General features: G+C 40.4%; 2 protein-coding genes across 4 annotated transcripts in view; both read left to right on the top strand.

Annotated features, from left to right (window-relative positions):
* LOC107733434 (mastermind-like protein 1) overlaps nucleotides 1-13,495 on the top strand; it is a 37,119-nt gene extending 23,624 nt beyond the window's left edge. For all 3 annotated transcript variants that reach the window (XM_016545049.1, XM_016545048.1, XM_016545047.1), the window contains 4 exons: nucleotides 503-1,888; nucleotides 7,352-7,537; nucleotides 8,735-8,924; nucleotides 10,403-13,495. In XM_016545049.1, coding sequence (XP_016400535.1) covers nucleotides 503-1,888; nucleotides 7,352-7,537; nucleotides 8,735-8,924; nucleotides 10,403-11,409 — 2,769 coding nt within the window. In that variant the 3' untranslated portion in view covers nucleotides 11,410-13,495. The remainder of the gene's footprint in view (nucleotides 1-502; nucleotides 1,889-7,351; nucleotides 7,538-8,734; nucleotides 8,925-10,402) is intronic.
* A 154-nt stretch (nucleotides 13,496-13,649) lies between these two features.
* LOC107733419 (leukotriene C4 synthase-like) lies at nucleotides 13,650-15,663 on the top strand. Its single transcript, XM_016545021.1, has 5 exons — nucleotides 13,650-13,750; nucleotides 14,262-14,361; nucleotides 14,490-14,560; nucleotides 15,330-15,411; nucleotides 15,487-15,663. The coding sequence occupies exons 1-5, from the start codon at nucleotides 13,690-13,692 to the stop codon at nucleotides 15,635-15,637; spliced, it is 465 nt and encodes a 154-aa protein (XP_016400507.1). The 5' UTR covers nucleotides 13,650-13,689; the 3' UTR covers nucleotides 15,638-15,663.
* Nucleotides 15,664-20,585: the final 4,922 nt, after the last annotated feature.

Here is a 20,585-nt window from a genome sequence, read left to right as displayed (position 1 = left end):
AACCAGTCCAAAGCATATCAACATCATTGCTCAGTACTCGTTTTCAGCTTATTATCTAAAATTTGATCTACATTTGCTAGTGTATGGTTGTTTCTTTGTAATTTGCACTGAGTAAAATAAAATGGGACCAACATCTTTGCAGGGAAAGAAATGGAAAGAAAAGCTTATCTTGAGGGGTAGTTGACAAAATTCTTGTATATACTTGAAGATGTGAATATTTGTAAAAATTCATGTCACACTGCAAGGCCATTTAAATGACAAAAGGTGATTTATAATTAGTCACAGCACCTAAAATTTCCATCATAACTTATGAATTCATATACATTTTAACAAAAAACCTAGATGTTGATTAAGGTTCATGGACATGTAATCAAATGCAAATGCCTATACATAAAGAAAACTGCTCAGTTTGCATCTCATGTACAACTATGTAACAAATATGAATTAAAAACCTACATGAACTGCTCGTTAAATGTTCATTTGTTGTATCTTCTATGTGCAGTTACAGGAGACTGTCAAGAGGAAGTTGGAGAATGCTGGTTCACCCCTAGGCTGTGACCAGGTCAACGGTTTCACCGATGGCTACCCGCCCAATAAGAAAGCCTGTGTTGAGGATGCATTGGGAGGTCTTAATGGGGTCTCAAATGGTACAGTGCCTCCTCGCTCACCTATGGACTCCAAACATAACGTGAGTACCGATGCCATGATGGCCAATGGGAACCACAGAGCGGTTGGTGCAGAGCACAATGGGATGGGTCTAACTGATAGCGGTGCATCACATGGCACGGAGTCTGATTTTCGCCTGAAAGAAATGAAGCAGGAGCCGGTGGACGATATCTTGCCCTGCATACTGCCTGGGGGAGGTGGGAATGGAAACCACAACCTCTTCCCTGACCTCAACCTCAACGATCAGGACTGGAGTGAGATTATGGAGGAGTTCAACCGCTCCGTACCCTACGAGGAAATCCAGGAGCTCTTCAGTGACAGTTTTGGAGATCGCAAGGACCCGGAGCTCTCGTCCGCCGGTGCAGCTCAGAGCTTGATGCCGCCAGATCTGGTCAGCGTGAAGACTGAATTTTCCCCCACTATGGCTCCCTCCGCCTTCGATCAGGACTCTTGCAACGGTTCACCTCAGTTGAGACCCACCTCGTCTGGGCCTCCGCTTCACACCAACTCCCCTGCAACGGCTCCGGCCACATCGCCTGTGCAGCAGCATCCGCAACAGCCGCCCATTCAGCCCAGCAGAACACATCCAAATCACCTGCTGCCCGTCCCACCCAAAGACCTGTCCCCCGCGCAGCAACTGCAGCAGTTAGCAGTTCGTGAGCAGCAGAGGGCGATATTACAAAGCCAGCAGCAGCACGTGGTTCAGAAGCCGCCACAGCAAAAACCGCAGCAACAGCAAGCAGCGAAATTCCACCAGCAGCCCAACCACTCAACGTCTTGGCCCCAAAATGCTCCCACCCAAAGTCAAATGGGCGGAACCTTTGGCCTTGAGAAGTCCACCAGCCCTTCTTTGTACCCGCAAGACTTCCCCAACCCCAAGACCCTGCTCATGCCTAGCAAGGGTTCTCCCAAAGCAGGCGCTCCAGCCGGGTACATGCAGCCCGGTGGGCACGCCAACATGTTAAGTCACCCAGCCGCACCCACGGGGCCCCTCAGCCACCCACCCAACCCAGGTGCCCAGGTGGCCATGTTGAACTACAGTAACACTAAACCCCTGTCCCATTATGAGGCTGGAGCACCGGGTGCACCCAGGGGCCCTCCGGCCACACAGAACCAGAACAAACAGAGCCAGGCCATCCTGAACCTGATGCGACAACAGCAGATGCAGAAGCAGAGGCCGGCGAGCATGAACTTCAGACCAGTACACCACCAGCATGCTCCGGTAAGACAACCTTCTCACTGCACTCATCACATCTGTTGCTAACAAGGGGTTTTGTTCACCCCAAAAAAATTGTCATGTACTCACCCTCATGTGAGTCCAAACCCATAAGACTTAATCTTCGAAACTCTGATTTTATGTATGGGTGTTTATATGTGCATCTATGATGAACTGATTTAATTTAGACTTTTATTTTACACATAAACACACATTCATACAGTACATCACGTATGGTGAACATGGACGCGCTTTTGCATGTGTTTCAAGCTACAGCAAACCTCATTGGTTCTCGTGCATCATGTTTGAAACTTAATTTACCATATTTTTACCATATTACCACACTTACCATAACTTAAATTAACTTATAGTTTCACTAAAATATATTAATTTGTGTTTCAAAGATTACCCAATGTCTTACAGGTTTGGAATGACAGAAGGGTATGTAAATGACAGAATTTTCATTTTCGGATGAAGTGTTTTTTTTTTTACCTTTATTTGTATAGAGCTTTAAACAAAACAGATTGTCAAAGCAGCTTTACAGTGTCAAACAGGAAAATAGTTAGTCAATAATGCAAGAAGACGATAACAGTCATTTTTCCAGATAAAGTCACTTCATTGATGATTGATCATCCAGTTCAGCTCTCTTCCAATAGTGTCAACATTCCAAATTAACATTTTTGATAAAACAATCGTTCCAAAAAAAAAAGTTTATACTGACTTTAACAACTTCACACTGTATTTAGATATCAAATCATATAAAATAAAAACGTCATAATCATTCGTTTTTAGAAAGTACTTAAAACAAAACTAATCTGTATTTGTAACTACATGTGTTCTGAAGAATCAATATGTCACTGTCTTGAGAGCCTTAAAAGGATAGTTCATTCAAAAATGAAAGTTGTCAACATTTACTCACCCTCAAGTTGTTCCAAACCTGCATGAATTTCGTTCTCCTGCTAAACACAAAATAAGGTATTTTAAATAATATGGGAAACCAAACAGTTTCTGGTCCCAATTGAGTTCCGTAGTATTTTAATTTTTTTCCATACTATGTAATTCCAAAAGAGTACAAAGACCTTTTTATCACTCAAATTCTGCAGAGAAATCGCACAAGACACTGAAAGATGAAGTATTCTAGTGCACATGTGTCGTGCTGTCAGATGAAGTATATGTGTTACTCTGACTGTGGTAGAGAAGGGAATTAATATTAGGAGCAGGGATGGGCAGTATTTATGATACATGTATTTCAAATACTTTAGTGTTTTGTAGTTTTAAAATATTGTAAAATACTTTGTAAGAAGTCTACATGATGACAATCATATAAATGCGGCCTCTGATGGGTGCTACTCAATAGGCTAGTTTGCCCAGACTTGAGATCAGAACAGAAAATTGATGCATATGGAAGAAGTTGGTCAAGGTAAGAAACGTGCAGGCTGCCAGCTTTCCATCAATTTTTTTTTGCATAAATTGCTATAATTTTTAACAGTTCATGTTAAGTTTGTGTTCGTTTTAGTAGCCTAGGCTAAATAGTTTACCAATTTACATAATGTTCTTGAAAACTATTATACCGAGCAGCAGCCCCACAATTAACGTTAGCTTGCTACTTTCAGCCTATGTTAAGTTCGTCGGTTGTACACGAAAAAAATAATAATACAGCGTTTCAGTGTTGTACAACATTACATTTTAATGCCACGATATTGGTATAATGGTCTAAACTCGCGTGGAGCAGCAGCATTTACTGTGCGCCGCTCTGAGACACGGATATGACCGCGTGTGAAAGAGCATAGCAGAGCTGCACACGGCAGCGTGTGTGTATTGTAAAACCTGTTTCACACCGCACCGCACATCGGCGTGAATGTTAATCAACAGGAAGAAATTATCAATGATATTATCAGATTCCGGAAACGGCTTCTGGAAAGAACATGTTCATTTTCATTTTCATTTGCACAATGTGAAAATGTAAACGTTGTAAAAAGTGATTAATCCACCTCAGAAGAGTCAAGATAGTTGTTCAGTGACGTGCTTGACAGTCAAGTCGAAAAAACAGCTTATATTTCTCTTAAATTTGTGACATTTCCAAACAGAGTGTGATCAGCACTGCTTTAATAGAGAATAGATCTAACAGCCACTTCAAGTGCAGTCAGAGGCCGCAAAAAAAAAAAACACACCCCCTTCTAGGAACCCCTTCTTCTCCTCATCCGCTAGCCTTGGAGATATTATTGGCAGCAGGGAGCGTTTCTTTCTGCAAGAGTGTTTGAGGAAATGAATATAACTACCCTCAGCACAGAATTAAGCAATGAGGCATTTGGTTAGACGTATCCATATAACAGGAATAATGCATGCTTTTTGTGTAACATGAGTGGCGATGCAATGTACACAAGATATTTACACAAGATATTGAATAAAATATTTACTAAAATCGTTCATCAAATGTTAACAACTGCCATTTGTGCTACTGAAGTATAATAAGAAAAGCTATTTATACATCTGTAAAGTTGGCTATTGTGATGTACAGTATATCTGACTGAAATGGTTTCTTGAATAAGATAATGTAGGGCGGGACATGATTTTGTCGTCGGGCATTGATTGGATCATTGCTGTTTGCTGATTGTGGTGATCTTTGCAGTGACCGGTTACTTGAGGGATTGTTGTTCAGCCCTTGTGCCAGTGAACACTTCAACAGGGAGGAGATGTTGTTGCAAGGTGGAAGGGGTCTTTTATAATATTTATATTATTTTGATTTAAAAAAATGATGAGGGCACGTGAATAAAAAAAAATGTCTATGGATAAATCATTTATAATAAACACTGCGATAAAATAAGAATAGTCCATTTTGACTAATGGTGACCAACAGTCATGAATAAATCATCCCAGTCGGCATCGAAATATAATACATGATATAAAAACACATCCAGCTCGAGGGGTTTTTTATCCCGTCGGCCCGTGTTTGTGTGTCTGGCAGTGGGCCTCATGCACCCCGGGGTTGAACAGTTTGTCTGGGTCAGGCAGCTGGTTGCTAAGGAGCAGAGAGCAGACAGCCATTCACACACACACATTGCGGTGGGGGCAGGGATGGGCTGCCAGAGATGGGTCAACAGAGAAAAGGACCGGCAGAGCCAGAGAGAGAGGGAGGGAGAGGAGGGGGCGACAAAGCCGTCTTTCATGCGTGCTGCCTGCCCACCCGACCGCCCCTGGCTTTCGTCCTGCGTGGAGTATTTTCGGATTAGCCCCCGCACTTTAATCATTCTTTCTGTTTAAATATAGCTGTTTATCCCTATTTGGCTTTTACTATTTTGCGAGATATCAACTTTTTTTGCACGGTTTATCGAATTGCTATTGTTAACTCTCTTTTGTAAAATCTCTGACCGCTTCTCACTTTTCAGATAACGCTGTTTCGTGTCGTCATTGACCTCGAAATACCTCCGCACTGAGTGTGTGAGAGAGAGCATGCAAGAGTGTGCGGGGTGTTTGCTGTGAAAGGGTAGCAGCCAGCGCTGGCACCTCTGATATATTTTTAAACTATCTTCACCACTGCCTGTAGTCCAGAGGTGCTGAGGGAGCTTTTTGCCTCACGATCAGGTCAGATCAGAGAGGAGATGTGCTGTTCAGCTACTTTGATGCTTGAATTTTAATGGGAGTTACAAAGCAGTGAGATTTGAAGCATTCAGCTGGTGTGGATTGCATTAATTATACTGTAGGAGGGGGAGTCACACAAAACCTGCCAAGAATGTGTCCTAGTTATACTTGACCACAAAATCAGAAGGAAGAAATAAGACATTATACTTGGAGAAAATAAAGCCTAATTTTAGGTGTTAAGGACCATTAATATTTGCTACCCAAATTCTGATTCTTTCTGTAATGCAGTGCCATATTAACGATTATATCAAGGAAATTTTTCTTTATATACATATGTAAGAAATATATAAATATTATAATATAAATATATTAATATTTAATATTTTAAATATTAAAATTTATTTAATATTTAAGGGGTCATGAACTGCATTATATAATTATTTGATGTTTCTTGAGGTGCACCTATAATGTAAATATGATTTTTACATCAAAAATTGTCATAATTTAGAAATAAAAGGCCATTTTATACTCTGATTTGAACGCTCTGTTGGAAGGGGTGTGACTGCTGTGAGACTTCAATGTAACGCCCACTGCTATAATTGGCTACAATCTTTTCATATGAAATTTCATAAGTGTTACATGTGAAGCTCTTAACACGGATACTTACATGTTATGTCATTACTGCCAGATCCATATTTTGCAGTAAAAGTCTGTTTGCAAAGCCTGCACAGAAACTGTGACTGATTTACCAAAGAATCCACAATGAAACGTACTGAACAAACAAATAATGCTCTACTGGGACATCCACATAGTTAAATAAATAATCACTTTCCTAGCATCAGTATACTTTAGAAGGTAATGTTATTTTTAGTCTGGCAGTGATCCTGTGTTGCTGATCTCTCCTTCTCATCTCACTAACGCACCAGTGGGCGGGGCCAAAGATGTAGAAGTAGGCATTGATCTGATTTTGCAGAGGTGGGCTTTCATTGCACTATGGCGTCATAATGTGAGAAAATCTGAAATGAGTCATTTTCTGATCTTGCTTTCAGTAAAAGCTGTTTTTGGACTAACAAGGAAGTTTTGAGGTCTGAAACTTACAGGAAGTTTTCATAGTACAATGACCGCTTACATGTCAAAACATCAAGGAAAATTTGATTTCTCAATTCATGACCCCTTTAAACCTTCTGTAATTTGTAGTGTTTAATAAGTCATCTCTCTCTAGCCTGAGAATTATTATTATTATTTTTTTTTTACACAAAACCCAGTGCTATAAATATCAGAGCTGTACTCACTCTGGTCTTCGGTCAGACTTTGGATTTTCGGAACCAAATAGACCTGTGAAGACCTAGAAATGGGATGTAGTCACTTGCTCCCCTGGTCACCTCCAAATATAGTTAAGGTGATTAAGTGTTTTGGACCTGTATTTCTCTCCAAACAAGACCTCTAAACAAGTTTTTCTTAAAGTTAAAATAAAGTTGCGCATGACAAAGAGCTGCCTTTCTCTGCAGGTCAACACAAGTACCTTTGAAGTGCCATGTGGCAACTCCTCATCTGCTAACCTTGAAGATAATATTGGCCACAGGGAGTGTTTCTCTACTATAATGTTTGAATGTAATTTCCCACAGCACAGATTGAAGATTACGACTGCAATAAGGCATTTAGTAAAGCATATCTATATAAATGAAAGTGGAAATGTAATTAATTGCTATACAGTTGGTTACAAATGAAAGAAGAAACTGCAAGCGGATGTTAAAATGAAGTAAAGATGTGTGGTCCTCTCATTCTCCACAGCTTGTAAGAGAAAAGAGCTTTTCCTGTCAAATCTGAAATATTTTGTCTTCTGTAATTGCTAGTGTTTAATAAGAGACATTTCTGACTCTGTCTCTGCAGGATTCGGGGTCCTACCCCTCCACAGCTCATGTTCCTGGCCAGGGCAACACCATGACACCACAGCAGAGCAGCAACAGCATCCCGGCTAACCATGGTAGCGCGGCCTACATGAAGCAGCAGCAGCAGCAGATGCAGTTGTTGAGTCAGCAGAAGCAGTTCCTCCAGAGGCAGATGATGGCCGAGCAGGTACCATTTCCAGTGTTCTTATTTTTGCTTCTGTAGACCAATTTCAGTGTTTGCAAACAGTGATGACGGTTTTTGTGGGCGGAGCCTATCTGGTGGCAGAAAACGTTTTAACGTAGCAGTCTATTCAAGTCATGGAATAAAAGAACAAAAAATGTAATTGAGTTTATATTTCAAAACTCTTGACTTTTTTTCTTGCAATTCCAAGATTATATCTCACAATTCTGGTTAGAAAAAATCAACTCGTTATTCTTTCTTTTCAGTTTATAATCCCACACTTCTGGCTTTTTTCCCTCAGAATTGACACACTCGCAATTGTTGAATTGAATCAAGTTATAAAGTCCAAACTAGGAGATATAAACTTGCATTTGCAAGAAAAAAAAAGTCAGAATTGTGAGAGAAACCTAAACATTTTACATAACATTTACCTATTTTAAGTAGTATTTCATGCATGTATTTCAACTGTAGGGCTAATACAATATGTCCCCTATATGCATATTATATAGACCTATTGTTTAAATCAAATTTATACTTTAAACGTAGGGTAATCATAGCAGGTTTCATCCATAGTTTGTCCGTTTAAACGTCTGCGTTTAGCTTCAAATGGCTTCTTTGAAGACTGTATTATATAAAAATGATTTGCATTCCGATTCTGACATCCAAAGGCACAACAATACATTTTTTCTCTTATTCTATGGATTTTACCCGTTTCCCTCCACTTGTTCCCGGTGTTTTTCTGCCACCACAATGCGCGCGCAGCTGCAAGTGACGTAACTGTGACTTCAAATTGGTCTATACAATGCTAGCGGTAGTAACATGATTAAAGACGGCAATGTTCAATAAATACATTTATTAATCATCATCATCAACATAATTAACAATTCTTTCTCCAAATAATATAGTTTGTTAAACTGTGGGTGATATTGTGGTTGCAAATATAGAATTCATTGGTGATTTAAATTAGCCACTTTTGAAGTAGCTGTAAAATATAAACCAAATTTAGTGTCAAAACTCTGTCTGTGTGTGTGTGTGTGTGTGCGCAAAAATTCTTGCTAAAGTTTCATCCATCAATTCTCAGAGTTGTCCTGAGGTCCACCTCCAGGGGGCAGCAGCCTCACAAGAATAATACATTTTTTTGCCACAGTGTTGTTCCCCTTCACGACAGTATTTGAAGCGATAACTGAAGTGTGTTTGTCCCAGGAGAAGCAGCGGCAGCAGCAGGAACAGCAGCTTCAGAGGCATCTGACCCGTCCACCGCCTCAGTACCAGGACCAACAGAACCCGCAGGCTCAGCAGAACCCATTCCAGCAGCAGGTCTCTCAGTTCGCTGGTGTGCCGCCCTGCCTGTCCCAGCAGCACTCCTCCGGCTTCAGCGAACACACCATCTCCGGTATTCACCTTTCTCTTCTTGATCATCAGTTGCCCCCTTTTACACCTGCTGCTTGTTACATGTTGTCCAGAATGCATGAGGACACATATGGACGGATGCTAAAAATGAGATGTGGTCACAACCGGACCTGACCAGCTCCAATAATAATTTTAGTGATCAAGCGGTTTGGACCCAGTCTGGACTTGAGATTGGATCACAAGAGTCACAGGTGTAAACAAGACCTCTGTATTTCTGATTACGAGAAAAGTTCAGTATGGCATGAGTTTCCTGGCTCTGTAGGTCAACACAAGTAGCCTTTTGTTACAAAAGGCCCACACACAAGTCCATCTGATTTGCAAGTGTGTTTATTGATAGACTCATTTGAATGACAGGGACACAGTATGTTCAGTGTGCGCTGCCGTTACATACAGCATCAATCATTCATCTGCGAGTCTACTTTTAAAAGCTTACTTCAACAAAAAAAAAAGGTCATTTATTCACCCTCATGTCGTTCCAAACCTACAAGACTTTGTATTTTGAAGATTAATCAAATGAATATGTTTTTAATCAAATCAAAAAAGATCTAGATTCCTTTTAGGAAGATCCAAAAATATCATAAAGATGCCATAAAATGGGTTAGGGTTAAGCCTAACCATAAACCTAACCCATGTGCTCTTTGTAGGTGTTGATCATTGTTCATCACAAGTTGATCATCAGAAGACTGCTAGATTCAGGTGGATTTGTTTCATGATGCCTTTATGACCTTTTTGGATCAAGGTTTTGCTTGGACTTTCGGGGGTGGGGCAGTAACCTCTCAAGTTTCATTAAAAATATCTTAATTTGTGTTTCAAAGATTAATAAAAGTCTTTTTGGGTTTAGAACAAGAGGTTGAGGATATGATGACAGGAGCAGTTTGTTTTCCCTGCAAAGTGAAGCTGGTAAAATAAAATTGTGGCGAATGAGTTCAGAAAGCCGTTTCGGTGTTGCCAGATCTTGAAAGAGAAACAAGCAGCCTTGTCTGAAAAACGAAGCTCGCAGCAAGCGACTTGACTCATCAAAAATGTTGTGTACTTGTTTGAGTGTAGAGTGTTTCTGGTTTAGTTGAGGAGTATTGCTTAAAGTCTGCATTAAATAAAAATTCACCCTATATATTTTCCAAATCAATTTTTTTTCTCACTGTGAACGATTCATTTTTTTTTTTTAATTTTTATTGTTTGACCCTGTAATTGCAAGTTTGCTTTCATCTGCCTCTACTGCTGTGTGCCACACCCACATCTTTGCATCCAATCAACAACTGATACATAGATTATTGAAAAACTGTAGGGCGGGACTTGGTTCTGTTACACTCAGATGTACATTACAATTCTGAAGACAAGATCTGTGGCTTCTTCCATTTCACTTTAAATTCATTGATCAACATTGAAATCGTTTAAAAAAAAAAAAAAAATTTTACTTAAAAAACTTGTTGTAATTGTGATTGTTTGGTTACTCTGTTTTAGGTGCATCTCAACCAATAGGGAATGTCAACTCTCTCAGTGGCCCCACCCCTGGAACACAACGGATGTTCTCTCAGACACAAGGCATGATGGGAATGGGGGTGGGACAGAATACTGGCCCAAGCACTGGTCCCCCTCCAGCCGCCAGTCAAGCAGACATGAACCTCCCATCCTGCGCAGGCGGTCTCGACGTGCAACAAGTCCTCTACGGCAACATGCCCATGCATCCTTCCCACCCCAACCAGCAGAGACCGCCAGTGTCCTCCATGTCTGCCGCTTACCGCCAGAATGTTCTGGCAGCCCAGCAACAAGCACACTTGAAAAACCAACCCAATGCTGCTATGTTGAAACAACAACAGCAGCAGCTGGCCCGTATGCCCAACAGCATGCCCAACGCCATGACTAATAACATGGGCTCTGCTATGCCCACCTCCATGCCAACCAGTATCCAGGGTGCCTTGCCCGCACAGGCCCAGTCATGGCAGCAGCAGCAGCATCCAGGTCTCCAACCCGGCTCTGCTAACGGAGGCATGCCAGCAGGTTTCCCCAACTCTGGCTTCCACATGCAGCCAAGATTGTCCAAACTTTCCAACAACACCCCGTTTCCCCAGGGTGGCATGGGGAACAGTGCAGCTGGTAGGACCCTGACAGTAATGAATCCTGGACAGATGTTGCCTAACATGAACCAGCAGCGGCCCCCTCCTGGCCAGCAGATGGTCCAGCAGGGGCAGGCGCAAGTGCCGCCTCAAACTCAGCAGGTTCTGCCTGACTTGGGGCCCTTCAGTCAGCCACAGGCCGGACCTAACCGCACCGCAGGACTTCAGTGCAGTCAGGCCTATCAGATCAACAGGACAGCCAATCAGCAGCTCCAGTTTAGCTATAACGCCCAATCGGGAGGCAGCTTGTCCGGGTTTCCTGCCGAGACGGACCTAGTGGACTCTCTGTTGAAAAATCCATCGACACAAGAGTGGATGGATGATCTAGACGAGCTGTTGGCCAGTCACCAGTGAGTGATGGCCATGGGCCAATAACAGCCAATGCTGGTGCCTTTGGTAGAGGAGAAAACATAAACGTCCACTTTCGGATGTTTTCGGAGATGGTGAAACTGCTCCTATCACACTCAGATCTGCTGTGTTCTCTATTGAGTATGTTTATGGTGTATATAAAAGAGGTCAAGTAGAGCACAGAGCCTGTGTCACTGAAGTATTCTCTGGACTGGAAATTTCAAAGAGGGAAATGCTCTACTACTGACCCTGTGGCTCAGTAAAACCACTGAATTTTCTTATGAGTGTGAGCTCAAACACTAGTTGAGCCATTCACACGGTTGTGTTGCCTATGTGTTCGCTGTAGGCATGAGGAGGGTCTGTTCAATGTCAGGAGTGTCTTGAGTCTCTTGACACACTTCCACAGGCCTTAAATTTGCACTCTTGAAGATGCACAATATGTGATTTACAGTAAAACAGTCTAAAGCAGTAGTTAACCCAAAAATGAGCATTTTTGAATCATTTACTAACCATGTTGGTCCAAACCCATGTGACTTTGCTTCATGAGGGATGTCCAGTCCAGCTCCTGGAGGGTCACCTTCCAGCACAGTTTAGCCCCAACCCAAATTCAACACCTGAACCAGCTAATCAATTCTACAGGATCACTAGGAAATAGAGATGGTCTTTTTATGGGGAGATGCCATTTGACGTTGTCCGTTGGCGTAACGGTCAACGTGGATCATGTGTGCCTTGATAAACACTCACATCATATCCTTGACGTCACTGAATTGCTGTCAGAGATGTACGAAGGTCAATAACAGATTGTGGATACCATAGAAATTGAGAAGTGCCGTAAACGGAGTCTTCCCCGATGCAAAACATTTTCACTGTAAACTCCAAAAATGATTACAAATTCCAAAATGGCTGTTTAATGGAAAACATGTTGATTCATATAGTAATAAGCTGCTCATCCCAAAAGCAGTTCATTCAGAGTACTGAAGCCTCTTCTCCACAGACATCCATTCAAAATCAAATGTGGACTGTGGCCCTCCAGAGCGAGATCAGACCTCTGCTTTTAGAGGTTTATCAGAAAACTGACCCTGTGTGTATTATCATTCTTCAGATTGTCTCATTTGTATGTTCCACTAAAGATAGTCATGCGAGTTTGGAACGACATGAGGGAATAAAGGAGCACAACTTTAGTTGAACTGTTACTTTAAGTTCCATATGTTCATTGGTTAGTTTCTCATTGACTAAATTTAGGAAGTAGATGCTTTGTGGTTTGTTTAATCAGACCATGACCGCTTGAAGGAGTGTAGCTGAGACTAATAGTGAGGAAGATGAACTGATGAACTCTACAGTGCTCCAGTGAAAGTAGATTGCGTCATTACACTTTCATGTTACACTACACAAAGTTGTGTGTTGTTGTGTTTTTTTTCTTCTTCTGAAAAGCCCAGAGCTTCTGTGTTGGTGAGAGGGTTAATAGTCCTGTTTGTTTTCTCCCTCTGCTGTCTGATGTTACATTGAGAGCAGGTCAGGTGCCGGTCTGAACCGCGTTACCTGAACTCTCTCTCCATCTGAGATTCTGTGACAGGATTTCATGTATATTTATATATTTTTTTGTATGTATGCCGTTTCTATTGTTCAGGAGAAGATAGATCTTATTTTTATATGTACATTGATGCAAAATTGTGTAAGTATTTTATACTTTTTATTATTGTTCTCTGTAAAACGAGAGTATTGTGTAAATATAGTTCTCTAGAAACGGCCTTGTTTGGTGTGTTTATTTAGCGTTTTGGGTGATTTGTGCATTAGCAACTTAGTTTTGATGTAATGAGGTTCAGGAAAGCTTCAGATAATACTCTAATGCAGGTGAACATGACACGTTCTGATAAATGTAAACCCCCTTTAAAAAGCATCTCAACACACTATCCATGGACAAAATGATTGACAAGTCATGGAATACAAGGATGACTGGCTTAAAAATGAAGGAGGCAAAGGCAACTTTTGTTCAGAAATTGTAAAATGAGTTGTTACACCAGATTTTTCATGAAACTTTGTGGTAAAAACAATTAGCATTAATTTCTTTCATGGGGCAGTATTTTCCATTTACCTTTGTGAGTGCATGCATCATATACCCTCTAGCATTATGTCCTGAAAAAAATCTTAATAATAGTGATGTAATGTGGGTTATATTCATTCCCCGCCCACTCTAGTGTTAATATAAGTGACTGAATAAAAAAACCCGCTTGTGAGTGTGGTTTGACCAGAGATAGAGGATAGTGTCTGGCCTCACTGTCCACAGGAATGATGCTGGAGCAGGTCGTGCTGTTAGCAGCCGTCACAGTGCTGGGATTGCTGGAGCAAGGTAATCACCACATGATGGTAGATGGTCAAGTCAAATCAATATTTGTCCGTTTTTACGGTCAGAGAAACGGATTATACTGTATGATGAAACGCGCTTGTGTCCTACATTACAGGTATTACAAATGTAGCTCGTGCAAGAATGGATTGTAATTGTAGCAGTGATAGTTGGACTTTAATCAAGAGAATGATCAGTAGAGTTACAGTAGAGTTGTCATGTTGGCAAGCCCTGCAAACTGTATTATTACTACTTTTTATCAGCCACTGAGTTTTCGGCTTGATCGAAACGTTGCAATCTGTCCGTAATAAAATCAGGAATAGTTTTTCCAAAAATAAAAATTCTGTCATTATTTAGGCTACTCCCCTCGCGTCCTGCGTTAAAGTTGATCGATATATATATTTTAATGCAAAAGCAAACATTCAGATTAAGAACAGGATATTTTGCAATGTGTGTTAGGGAATTCTTTAACTTCACAATCCGTTTGATGTGATAAATGTGTCTGCCGTCCTGTCAGCGTACTTCTCTCTGAAGGTGATCTCCGCGCGGAGAAAGCACTCGGTCTCTCCACCGGCCACCACCGGACCTCCGGAGTTTGAGAGGATCTTTCGAGCCCAGTAAGTCAGGCGGAATGGGTCGCATTTATCATCCGTCAACTGAATAAAGACACTTATGACTTCACTGAGAGGAATGTTAATCTCGACAGGCTTGGTCTCATTTGTCATATTCTTTCCATTCTTGCCAGAGCAAACTGTTCTGAATATTTCCCCATATTCGTCTTCTCGCTTTGGCTGGCTGGAGTTTTCTTCAGTCAAGGTGAGTTTCCCTGAACTGAGAAACCAAGAAATATCAGGTAGGCTCATGTCAGTTCAACTTTGTGCTCACAGAACATATTAATATATCTTGCTAAAATGCGACAACCAGATTTATAGTTTGTGGTATTAATAAGACTAGCTCAAGCAGCTTCTGCTATACTGGAGTAAGCACAGCCCTGTTGAAAAAAACCAGCATACCAGCATCCCAGCGTCAAAACATACCTAACCAGCATATGCTGGTTTTTTCAACAGGGAGGAACGCACTGCACTCTGAAAATGCCTTGATTTATTTACAGAAAAAGAGAGCATGCATCTAGAATGTTACGTTTGAAAGAATAAAAATGCCAAGATGTTCCTTCAGGCTGGTTTTATAGAGGGGTTAAACCAGACAAGTCTTCAAAGGGGAACTTTCCCTTGTGAGAAGTGTATAAATAATATATGCCTTAAAAGTCTATCTAGATTAAAATAGAAAACAAGTCAATCTGAGATGAACAGCACTCACATTGGCTTTCACCAGAATCTGATAACTCACACCTCAGATTTGCATGTAAACAAAAAATCCCTTGACATGTTTTATGCAAAGCCGTTCTGCTGCTGTTGTGCTCTTCTCAAACACCTCCATTCAGATCTAAAGGAAGAAAAGTAAGCTTAAATTGAGGTGGTGATCAATATTAGGTTAGGTCAAGCATCACAGTTACTATTGCTATTGGGTTTAGTGATCTGAACAAACCCCTCATCCAGAAAATGACATGATGAATTTCTTGCTCTAGCACTGGCAGTGTTCTTCGGGCTCCTGTACCTTTATGGACGGTATCTGTACTTCCACGGCTATGCGGCTTCTGCTCAGGGCAGGTCAGTGATCTAAGACTGTAAGTAGTGTTCATGTTTGCCCAGTCGTGTTGCTCACCTGTTACTGTCCGCTGGCAGACTGGAGCCGCTGTACTTCAGTGCAAAGATGCAGTGGGTGCTGATCGCTCTGGCCGGGCTGGGGGTCGTCTGCACCATGACACAGGCCTATCTGGGACTGGACCTGCTGCACTCCTTCAGTCATGTTCTGGGCCTGACCGAACACACATGAACGCACAAGCGCTGGATGTCTGCAGGAGGCTGGGAACAGGGAAAGCTTTAAAGGACCTGAAACTATTTATTTTTTTGACAACAAAAATATAATTTTTTTCTCCTATAAAGAAAGAAGGTATTCATTTTGTCCATCAAATGGATACATCTCCAAAACAATCAGTTATTCAAATGGTAGCTTCAAATGTTGTTAAATAACTGTCTAGAAACCATTACTGTTAGTATTTCCAAATGTTACAAAAAAAATTGTTTACTTAATATATTATTACGTTTATATTTCAGCTAGAAGCTTTTGATTGAGTTTTGTACTAGCAATGTCATTGCATGCCATTGCATAGTGTGTCTCGGCGCCCCCCCCCCCAAATGATGCATTAGATGCTTTTGATAACATTGATAACTCGTTTTCTTAGCTAAAGCTGATTTCATTGCTAACAAGCCTTTTAAATACAATTAAACCGTTTCACTTTTTGAATAATTTGACCAAAACTCGACTGGAAATGATGCACAATAAAACGATTATTCTCCCAAGTGATGTTTACTGTGATGACATTTTTCGTATGTTTTCTTCATACATCACGTCTCATATTTAATCTCATGTTTTTCACTGACAGTGTTGCCCCATTGGTAAACAAGTACATTAACTTTAGACATGCCTTCGTTGGGGTAAAAATCAGAGTGGTGGAAATGACAACCAGAGACACTTCTATTTTCTATTTTATAATGCTATATTTCCTGTTATCTGGTAATGTGTAAATGCATGCATTTCTGATCTATACACATTTATGAAATTCAAAAGCTAGAATGATGTTTGACAGACTTTGCATTAAAAAAAATAAATTCAAAAACATTCAATCTGTGTATAGTGTTTTGTATTTTTGGCCACAAGGAGGCGCTGGAACTTTGTACATCAGTGTCAGTGGTGAAGACCAGATTTAGTTTTCTCTCTTCTTTTTCCTACATTTCCAGTTGTTCTTTACTGACGAATATGCTGATGAAATGCTGAAACATATTTTCATTTTCCAGGACATTTGATCTGACCAATAGCTGTAATAGTGAGAATGAATGCACTGGAGGCTTCGCTGTTTTGAGGTGATAGGCACAGCTGTACTGTACTGGACATCACTAGTATACTAACAACAACTATGATATAAAACCTCAGTTGAGTCATTTTTTTTTGTATAACAGCACTCCAGCATCACAAACACTGCACCATACCCCCAAAAGCAGTGGGGTGAAATGTCGGACTTGAATCTGACTTCAATCTTTCATGCCAACAGTGATCAAAATTACATATTATGCAAATATGGTTTGATTATTCTAGCATAAACTGTTTGCTAACATTTAAATGTGAATGAAATCTTGTATTCACATCATAGTGGCATTGTTTTCGAATTTGTCATTGTGTTTTCTGACTTGTTATAATGTTTTCTGAATTGTTGTTGTGTTTTCTGAATTGTTATTTTGTTTTTTAGACTTGCATTTGCGTTTGTAATTTGTTATTTTGTTTTCAGAATTGTGATTTGTTTTGCACTTCTCGGCCACCGTACATATCTGTCAAAGAGCAAAAAACATTTAAAATGAAATTCTTCAGTCACACAAATGAAACCATAGCATCATGCTTTAAACTCTTCATACAAAGTGTGGTGAGGGTTCTGTGTTACTACCACAGAGATATGTTTTGTTATACAGCAGTTAGTTGTAGTGTTATGAACAATTGGGTCCACTGGTTAAATGGGTGCATGTGCAGTGATTGTAGGGAGGCTATCAGTTCACTGTTAGATCATGTTAACTACTGCAGTCTGTAGCGTTTCACATTTTATTATTTGCATGTTCCTACATTTATGCATTTATTAGATTATTTTATCCAAAAGCATCTAATAAATGCAAAAGTGTAAACTTACAAAACGGCGATTCAAGGACCCAACAACATTTGAAATATACAATGCCACGTTTATTAGATTACCAGTTAACTAGATTACAAATCAAGCTAGGGAAGCGGAGAAATGCAGACATTTGTTTTTTATTGTGTGTAAGTGAATTGGTTTAAGGGTTAATTTAACAGCAAGATATTAAAGGCCAGATAATCAGTCATTTCCATCTGTTAAATTCTGATGAAACAGAGGTGATAATATTTGGACCAAAAACCTGTATACATAAGCTCTCAAAATATAATTTGCATCTAGACAGTAGTGCTACTTCCTTCTCTACAGTTAAAGACGGGGGTGTTTTTTTTTTTTTAGACAGCTACTTATCTTTTGAAAACCACATTTTGCATGTTATCAAAACAGTTTTCTTCCATCTTAGAAACATTGCCAAGTTATGGAACAAGTCATTTATTTCTAATACAGAAAAACTAGTTCATGCATTCATGACCTAGCCTATAACACTTTCATTGTACAAAAAGAGAGCAAAGAACGTTTACACTATCAAAGAACATTTTCACTTCAGTCCAGCGAATTCAAGCACTCTCAAAAAACTCCCATAATAATCTAAAGCTGTTTACACTGTAAAATTAATGTCTTACTTACATTCGTACATCTTCACTTTGTTGATAATTAGCCAGAGATTTCAGTCAGCCAGCGCGCGCAGTGACGAAACAGCGTGTTTCAGCGTGACTCATCTGAACGCCTCTGATTGGTCTTTGTATTCATAAACTCAACATAATAGTATGGGATTGGTTATAATGCGCAGTGCTTTAAAAACATGTGTGTCTCTGGCTCTGTGCCTGCCAGCGAAAGCAGATTTGAATTTAGCTGCTGGTGATGTCTGGCAGGGGGGCCCTGGCCCCCCCCTAGAACCGCCCCTGATGACCTCTAGACTTCATTATTGCAACGCACTACTAGGTGGTTGAACTACTTGAAATTATTAGTTAGTTTAGCTTGACAAATTACACTTAATTTGCCTACACACACTCTCCAGTGCTAGTGTGTGTAGAGATGAGGTTTAGTGTAATTATTATCTCTTGACTCGGTTTTATCAGCAACAGGATGCGGAGAGCAGAAGGTGTCATGTCGCCACTCGCTTCACCGGCCCAGTGTGAGCAAAGTGAGTGAAACGCCTAAATGAAATGAACCCGAATGTTCTTACATTAATGAAATACGTCTTTGTGAATTAATTGTCATTCATCTGAAACAAACCACTGAACATACTGCAGTGCTGTACACTGAAAAATGGCTTTGAAACCATTTTCATTAGTAGATTTCACAAATAATTACAAAGAAATGGCAAGTAAACAATGTGAAATTTCAAAGTTGTAAAGCATAATCCAATAATCTTATATTTACAATTTTGAAAAATCATTTTTAACAGTGTAGTGTGAGAACCAAAAGGACGATCATTATAGCAGGCCCAGAGGAGCCATTCGTACTTCATTGTCTCTCTCTTTCTCCCTCGCTTTCACTTGAACACACAGGTGCACGTTCTCCAGCTTCACACTGGTTCCAACTGACCTGGCCGCTTGGAGAGGAAGCTGTGTTTTTGGCCAACAGGAAAAAAATCATATGGGATTTTTGCTGCTTCCTGCTGCAGGAAACACGTTCAAGGATGCAGACGGGGTGTGTGGGGGCTGTAGGTCTCTGTGTGTGTGTACCTACTTAACCATATTTTGGGGACAGATTTGTACCCAAAAGTGAGCAAAACCTGACAAAATCGATTCCATTTGGGGAAGTCCTCATTTGTAAAACTGGTATAAAAATAAAGTAAAAGTTTTTTTGAAATTATAAAAATGCAGAAAGTTTTCTGTGAGGGGTAGGGGTGGGTTTAGGTTAAAAAGTGTATAACTATCTGTATATAAAAACAATAGAAGTCTATGTAATGGCCCCGTTTAGTTAAGTAAACATGTGTGTGTGTGCGTGCGTGCGTGTGCGTGCGTGTGTGTGTGAAAGAGAATATACATCTGTATTAAAACAAGGACAGAGCGAAAAGTTTAACACTAATATTAGTTTCTCTAAAGGGGTGTTCAAGTATAAATGGGCTGTAAACATGTTTATGCATTCATTAGCATATTTATGTATCAGTAACTCTTTATATTAAGGTTCCCTTTGTAAAGTGTTTATGAAGGTGTTCAATTAATTACTTACTTGCCTTTACAAATGCATTAAAACAGTGCCTTGTAGGCAGTAATAACCACATTTTTTTTTAAAGGGTGACTTACATACCTGCCTAATAGTGACCTTTATAATGTTATAAATGCTTTATTAAAAAAAAATGTATTCATATTTTGGAATCAAAATATTAAATTAATTATAAATCAAATAAGATGAATCTTTGAAATCTAAATTAATCAAATATCACGATGCAGCAAAAAAAAAAAAAAAACTATAATGGGATTCTCATGTAATTTTTCTTTCCACATATTACCCGTGGTCCTTTGTAAAAAAGAAAAAGAAAAAAAAAAGACTTCAGTCTATGATGCAAAAAACAGTGACCACAGCTTATTTATTCATGAGATATTAATAAGGAATCATTTAATTCCAATATTAGTTACATGTGAATCTTAATCTTGAGTGGACACCAGTAAAATCACTTATTCATCAGTTTTAAACCTTAACAGTAAAAGTGCACTTTAATGAAAGATAGACACTTATGAACCATTTATTTGTGAGTTATAAATATTAAAAGGCACAAGCCATGGAGGAGGAATGGCCGCCGACTCCAGGGGGCCGACCAACGGTGGCGGAGCAGGTGGTGGAGGAGCCCGAGGCGGAGACGGAGAGGATCCGGGGGGCCAGGGTGGAGCCGAGGGCTCTGGTGACCAAGACGGAAGCGGAGTCCTGAGGCGATGGCTGGTCGACGCCTGACCAAGGCGGAGCCGGAGGGACGAGGGAGCCCGGTGGAGCTGATGGATCGACGGGTGACGGTGGAGGCGAGGGAGCTAGGAGCCGAGGTGGAGCTGCTGGGTCTACGGGCCGAGGCGGAGTCCGGGCCTCGGAGGCTGGAGGTGGAGGGGC

The sequence above is a fragment of the Sinocyclocheilus rhinocerous genome, unplaced genomic scaffold (assembly GCF_001515625.1).
Source record: "Sinocyclocheilus rhinocerous isolate Xijiao unplaced genomic scaffold, SAMN03320098_v1.1 scaffold460, whole genome shotgun sequence".
Classification (NCBI taxonomy): domain Eukaryota; kingdom Metazoa; phylum Chordata; class Actinopteri; order Cypriniformes; family Cyprinidae; genus Sinocyclocheilus; species Sinocyclocheilus rhinocerous.
Note: the sequence above shows the minus strand (reverse complement) of the source record. Positions and strands in the feature narration are given on the sequence as shown.